This window comes from Gavialis gangeticus, unplaced genomic scaffold, assembly GCF_001723915.1.
Source record: "Gavialis gangeticus isolate Ggan-Ray unplaced genomic scaffold, GavGan_comp1, whole genome shotgun sequence".
NCBI lineage: Eukaryota > Metazoa > Chordata > Crocodylia > Gavialidae > Gavialis > Gavialis gangeticus.
In genome coordinates this window covers 14,077,754-14,084,739 of record NW_017728964.1, presented here as the reverse complement: position 1 = coordinate 14,084,739, position 6,986 = coordinate 14,077,754, and the positions used below count along the sequence as shown (strand labels likewise).

Genomic DNA, 6,986 nt, shown 5'->3' with positions numbered 1-6,986 from the left:
GCGCTTATAGCAAATGCTGTATCATTGGCCGTGGTCATCAAGATCCCCACTCCTGCTGGTCATGTCTTGGAAGATGGTGATGCTGTGTGGCTCAGCCCTGGGATATTCTGCATGGAGAATACCACCTTGCTCCTCCTAGATTTAGCCAGCCAGGGCCCCTCCACCATCAGCTGCTTTGCTGCTGCTCTGGAATTCTCCTTCTGCCAGAAGTCCAGTACCACCTTTCCTTCCCCGCCCCCCCACCCATCCCCTTGCACTTGCTTCTATAGCATTTGTCTCAGGCCACCTCAGTGGTGTCTGGTGTCCGACATTTTATGAACCTTAGTCCTTCTGGCAGCAATGGCATGGCCCTGTTGGCCCCACAATATGAGCTGCCTGTCCCTGAGCAGAGAATTTTAATCTCTCTCATTGCTTCTTTACAGACTTCCCCATCATCCCTAGCTACTCAGTGGGTTAGTAAGTCTGAACCATGTCCAGGTTTTCTCTCATGTACATGATTGGTTTTTCCCCCTTTTCCTTGTGTGCTCAGAGTACAATATCTGGACATAATTCATTGGTGTGTGGCATGTTTTACTACTGGAAACTTGTAAGACATAACATGTGTGGGTACTGAAAATACATGGGATGTGGACATACGGGCATGTTAATGACCTGTGAATCAGTGGGTCAGAGAGGCATATTTATGGTTATTGCAGATCTCGGCCTGCCACGTGGCTATTTGTGGCTGCTGTGAAATGCTGCAGGTACCAGATGTGGTTTTCTAGCATATCAGTGGAGTGTGCTGGGCCTCTCTCTTTGGCATCCTCTTGGTGATTGTCAGTGAGATGGGTTGTGCCAAGTGACAGAACTAGGCAGTTTTGTGGTTTACAGTGTAAAATTTCCTGCTCTGTTTTCTAACAGCCACAGGCTGGACACCATGAGAGGCTATGTCCAGTTGACCTCTGTGGTAGCTACTTTCTGCCTCTGCCGTGACTTTTTGCCACCGCCCATACTGACCTCTCTACATCAGAACTAGGGACAGGAGAGATCCAGAAAGGTTTTGCCCACCACTCAGTCTTGATCCCACAGCCCTCGTTTTTGGATCAGCAGCAATAGCCACAAGTACAGCCCTGAGATCTGCAATAACCATAAATACACCTACCAGTTTTCATAGACTGTTGTTAGAAAACAAGGAAATTAAGCTTCCTTGTAGTAGTGCTGGGACAAGGGATCCAAAGTGAGGATGCAGGGCAGAGCCCACTGCATGGTCCCTTGTGAAGGTGTGTAACGTTCCAGATTTCCCCTTCTGCTCGGCCAGCCCTCCTGGGTGTTGCTGTGTAGCCTGCCTAATGTGATGGAAAAGCCATCACATGTTGCCATGCTCAGTACAAATTGGCAGAGCCAATGGCAGGGCTGTGTGTGTGGTGTATTGCCAGCTGTGCGGGGCTTTCACTGAAGGTCACTTTCACTCATGACATCTTTCTATCTAGGTTACCCTGGAATAGTGCAAGTACCTGCTTACCAGCCCATGCCAATGATGGGTGGAATGATGCCAGCACCCATGCCAATGATGTCACCTATGGGTGGGATCACACCTATGGCAGGTAATAACAAATGCAGAAGTGTTTCACTAAATAATGGGGGAGATTTAGTTTGGAACAAGGAGGGCTGTGTGAGCAAGTCCATAGTTTTTTATCATAGTGCCTAGAAGCCCTGCGTAAGACATTTTACCACAAGCACTTTATGCAGCACGTATCCAGGAGTCAGAAAAGCCACTGTTGAAATGCAGCCACCTCTGGGGTGAAGCCTGGCAGCAGTTCAATAGCTGCACAGCCACGTGTCATAGTGCAGAGCAGGAGGCAAGAAACAGCAGAAGGAACTCATAGAGGCATCATATTATAGTTATTGGAATGGGAATGGGGCAGGTTTGAATTTGTGTGGAGGAAGACAGGCCAAGATGTGCAGCTCCTGCCTGGGATTCACTCCATCATGCGCAGATGTGATGAATTTGTCCCTTGCATTGGACACACCAGCTGCACCCTGTGTATTTCTTTGTCCCCAGCCTGATGCACTTGCCCCCTTACATTTGCCTTATAATCCTCTACAGTCTTGTGTGTCTCTGTCTTTCTCAGCCATGGTTTTGCCCCAGCCCCAGCCCCAGCCAGTGGTCCCGTCTGTAGACCCTAATCAGATAGCTGCACAACAACAGGCCTTTATCAACCAGCAGGCCTTACTCATGGTGAGTAGAAAGGATGAGGGACTTGGTAGGGGAAAAATCTATGAAGAGAAGAGTGCACTAGTGTGACGGGCTGAGCTCTACTTTATTATCCCATCTGGGCCCTGTCTGGTTGCCCTGTGGTTTTCTGCTTTGTTCATCTGAGGGTATTTACCACTGTGTGGGTGGGTCTGGACCATGCCTATACCCCTAGAGAACTTGACAGAGCTCCATCAGCCTGTTCAGAGGTACAGTCAGCAGAAGAAGATTGTACAGAGGGCCAGGGCTTACGCAGATGGAAATCCCTTCTTCCAGGCGCAGCAGATGACCCTGCAGGCCATGACCATCTCCCAGGAACAGCAGCGGCGGCAGCGGCCAAGGTCTCCTGAGCCCTCTAGGTCAAGACAAGCCAAACCCCCATCACCAGCTCCAGCACCAGCTCCTGCTTCAACTCCAGCACCTAAACCTACCAAATCCAGCAGTAACCAGAATGCTGAGCCACCACAGTCCCTGCCAGAGGCCACAACATCGGTACCAGACATGGAGTGTCCCTCGTGGGGTTCCATGTGACAGTGCTCCTGCCCTTTTAGATAGGCGGAGGTGGCAGAGAACCTTGCTCAGAGTCCTCTTCAGCTGTCTGCTGAGACCTGTCAAGCCACCCCCTGGGTCTGAGGGAGGAAGGGCCAAATCCTGGCATTGTTTAAGCTGATGAGAATTTTGCTGTGGCCTCAGTGAATCTTGCTGCCTTATCCTATTCGTTCCCATTCTCATGGAAGTTAATGGCAAAACCTTTAATTCTCCATCACTCTCCTTCCAGTGTGGTGACCTGCTTTTGGAGTTTCATGATTCTTCATGCTTCCTCCCATTTATCAGGGCTTAGGTTAGGCCCCCAAAGTAGATGTGGGGTGAGAGACGTTCCAGTGTTTGTGAGTTTGCATATTGTATGGGTTGGGTGCAAGTCAGTAGGAGCTTTCCATTTCAGAGCATTGCCAATAAACTAGACCCAAACCCTGCTCCATCCCAACCTTCCCAGAGTTTGAGGAAGTTTTGGGTCTGGATCAGAACCCAAACCCTTCTAGTTAGGTCCATCTCTGGGTATGAGGGAGCCATTGAAGGTTCCCCGAGGGTCTCTGTGTTGGCTGGGACAGAGGCAAGCACCCCATGCTGCTTAGGCTGAACAGGCTGTAACCAGGCCTGTTGTGGATGTCTTGTAGATCTACACCTACTTGGATGCCTCAGACAGTGATGAGGGCACCTTGCCTCTAGAGACCTTCCAGCAGAAGAGAGAGTACTTCCAGAGAATGGGTGAGTCTCCACCTGGCTGTAAGTCTTATCCAAAGAGGACCCAACCCCTTGGTTTCACTGTTGTGTAAACCAGCCTCGGCCTGAGGCAGCTCCTTGTGCTGCATGAAGCTCAGTGTGGGCTGGGCATGTGGGGAATACACTACCTGCTGGGCATTTGATCTAGGGATGGCTTGGGCTGGGCTAATTTAGGGCTGTGAGTCGCAGGGTTCTGTGGAGTTGCAGTTTGGGTGTGGGCCTGAGAGAGACCCTTGAAGGGTATGATACCCTCCCTCCTGCACAGCAAGAAGGGTCTTACACAAACCTCTGCAGGCTGGAACAGCTGTTGAGGAAGCAAGTGACATGATGCAACCAGGCTTAGGAGACTTTTTTGGTTGTGTTGGGTTTCACTGTTCACCCCCTTCTTTTGCGTACAGGGCAGCAAAAGATCTTTGTGAAGAAGGTCAGACCCCCTCCCACAAAGCCACAGCCAAACAAGGAGGCAACAAAGGAGACGGCCTCCAGCCCGCAACCAGAGGCAGGTGAGGCAGCACGCAGTGGAGGTCTAACCTGGTGTGACACACCCAGGGCCTGCCCAGTACCTGCCATTCCCATGGAGTTCAAGCTCTAGTCAGACTGTGAGGATCAGATTGCCCCAGGCCCCAGCATCCTCCTCAGACCTAGGAGCTCCAGTCTCCAATCTCTGTAGCTTGTGGATGCAAGGAAAATCCCCTGCACTCTCAGGATAGGGCTCAGATCCCAGAAATCCTTCTCTCTCCCAGCATGCTTGTTCAATGGGAACAATGTGGATCCAGGTTAGTTCTTTAAGGGTCTCTGTTATGGCAACTGTCTTTCTAAGCTGAGAGATGCTGCAGGGAGGGGGAAATTCTTTGGGAGCAGCAGTGGTTAGCTCTGTTCAGCCCACCCTGGATCTTGAGGAGGGCAGTGCTAGTGTTCATTTAGCTCAGTTACTGCCCTCTTCAGCCTCTTGCAGTCAAGCCCCTCAAGGCAATAGCAGATGAGAGAGGAAAAGGCAGTGGGTTTTGGGAAGGTATAGCAGCAGGGCAAGGCCGAAGGAGCCCAAGGACACTTAGCTCCAGGTGAACACTGAATGGGGAGAGGGGATTTCTTTTGTGCTGTCTGCTGGCTCCCTTCATGTCTCCCTTTGTCCTCTGCAGTCCCTGCACCCCCCTTGCCAACTCCCATGCAGAAGCCGGAAAAACCAGTCACTAAAGCAAAGAAGGAGCCTGGGGTGAAGCGGTCGGAGCCAGTGCCCAGGGCTGAGCCCAGCCGGCAGATCCGCGACATCATCAAGATGTACCAGAGTAGGCCAGCCCCAGAGCCACAGCCCATTGAGCTCTTGAGGTGAGGAAGGAGGCAGGTGGGGAGAGGGTAGGAATTGCATCTCAGTGCCTCCACATGCTCACCGGTGCCACACTGCCCTGTGCTGTAACCTTGGTGGTCTCTTTCCTTGTCACTTTGCAGGACATCCAAGCCCTTTATGAAGAAGACTGACCCCAAGAATGAAGCTCTGGCAAAGCTGGGGTTAGCAAACTTTCAGCCTCCTGACTCAGTAAGTTCTCCCCATGCTCGAAGGTGGGGTGGTGTGATGGAGGCTCTTCACTGCCATAAGCAGCTCCAGCCCTGAGCATTCGCATGCTCTTCACCTGATTTGAATGGATGCCTTTTTTTTGTTTGTACCATGGGGCCCTATGTTGGTGCTGCCATGGTTCGGGCTTCAGGCACTGTCTGAGAGAAATACTACCCTAGAGCCTGTAGATATGGGGAGCGTGACCATGTATCAACCACCCTTTCTCTCCCTGCTTGCAGCCGACAGCTTTGGCATCAGAGAATAGCCGCAAGGGAGTGCCACCACCACCCCCTCTCAAGTCCAACTCCATCCTGGAAAAGCAGCTACCTCTCGTGAATATCTTTAGCCAGCTGCCAAACTCTCCCACAGGCTCTCAGATCCCTCCACCTCCCCCTGGTCTGCCTCCACCTCTTCCATTTGCAGATCAAGCCAAGCAGGAGTCTGAGCTGAGAGGTAAGCAATGCCCTTATGCTTGATGGTGTTTCCTTCCAGAGGCACTTGTGGGTCTCAGCCCAGTTCCCAGGGAGCAGGTGCCCATATTGCAGGTAGCACCATGGCACTGCTTCCTGACCTCTCCTGGCAGTTTCAGCTGGCTTGCTAGGGACTATGGAGGCTGAACTAGCTTTGTCGCAGAAAACTGGCCCTTCAGGCTCCAGGGTGAGGAACTGTGGCAGTGTTATGTCAAGAAAGCTGCTTCTGCTTTTTCTGCTTCATGGGGGGAAATGTGAGCATTGCTCTTCAGCTCTGACAGGTGGTCACTTTTGGTCAGCATTAAACCTGCCTTGCAGAAAAACAACAAGGGAAAAATCTTGATGACTGGGACGATCTTCACAGTTTAGCTAAAAACAGCCAAGGACCTTTGGGCTCCAGGTGTGCCAAAGTCCAGCACACAACAGCTTTTATGGCTGAGCTTTGACATGACAGACTCTATCAAAGCTGCAGTTAAAGCAATGGACTTTGCTGTGGCCTGGAATGTGGAGCACAAGGGAGGGGTGCAACTCCTTCAGAGCATGCAGAGAAATGCACTGAAGAGCTTGGGAGTGAGGATCACTGCCAGCTTAGAGCACAGATCTGGGAGACAGGAGACCTGGGCTCTGTTCTTGGCTTTGTCTCTTCAGATGCAGAATCTGTCTGTGTAAAATGGGGATGATCCTCACGGTGTAGAGGAGTTGGGAGGCTTCCATTGAACCTCACGGAATTTTTGCCTGTGATTTGTCAATGGGAGCAGGACGGGGCCCTAGTTCATAGTGCTTTGCAGTTTGAGGGATGGAGATTTCCAGTGATGTTCACAGCACTGTTGTTAGACAGAAGGCTATATATGTATTAGGGCAGGGGTTTTCACCCTTTTTGGATTAGTGTACCCCCAGCAGCTGGACACACAGCATGTGTGTGTGTGGCAGTGTGAGATGGTGGTGCTCCATCCCCTCCTGCCTACGCGTACCCCTTAGGGCCTTCTCAAGTACCCCTGGGGGTATGTGTACCCCTGGTTGACAACCCCTATATTAGGGTTTTAAAAAAGAAATCCAAACAGCACAAATTGATTCTTCAAACTGGACTTGCTTGGTAGATCATGTGGCAGGCCAGTAGGGGGCGCTCCTGTGTTGAGCCGCCCACCTCCCTGCGCCTGACCACCTTCCAGGCTCCGAATGCCTCCCTAGGGGCGCCTTATGTCCAGCCAACCCCCCTCCTGGAGCACACTCGCTAGACTGAGGGTAACGTGCTGCCACCACCCCAAGAATGGACTGTCTTGCGGCCCTGTGTCCTTGGGGTAACACAGACCTAAAGTCCCACGGGTACTTGACCCAGTACAGGCACTTGGCGCACTTCCCCAAGTCCAGGGGCAAATAGGTATAGTCTCCCTTAGTCTGCAGGCCTAAGGGGTCTCTTAGGCATAATTTAGACCCACCCCTCAATAAGTCT

At 51.7% G+C, this 6,986-nt stretch overlaps 1 protein-coding gene across 1 annotated transcript in view; it reads left to right on the top strand.

Moving 5' to 3' along the window:
* The window catches only part of MYO15B (myosin XVB), a 51,091-nt gene that overhangs the window by 16,405 nt on the left and 27,700 nt on the right, over positions 1-6,986 (top strand). The window contains exons 13-20 of the mRNA XM_019503494.1: positions 1,470-1,583; positions 2,112-2,218; positions 2,510-2,725; positions 3,409-3,499; positions 3,913-4,017; positions 4,654-4,840; positions 4,961-5,048; positions 5,306-5,519. Coding sequence (XP_019359039.1) covers positions 1,470-1,583; positions 2,112-2,218; positions 2,510-2,725; positions 3,409-3,499; positions 3,913-4,017; positions 4,654-4,840; positions 4,961-5,048; positions 5,306-5,519 — 1,122 coding nt within the window. The remainder of the gene's footprint in view (positions 1-1,469; positions 1,584-2,111; positions 2,219-2,509; positions 2,726-3,408; positions 3,500-3,912; positions 4,018-4,653; positions 4,841-4,960; positions 5,049-5,305; positions 5,520-6,986) is intronic.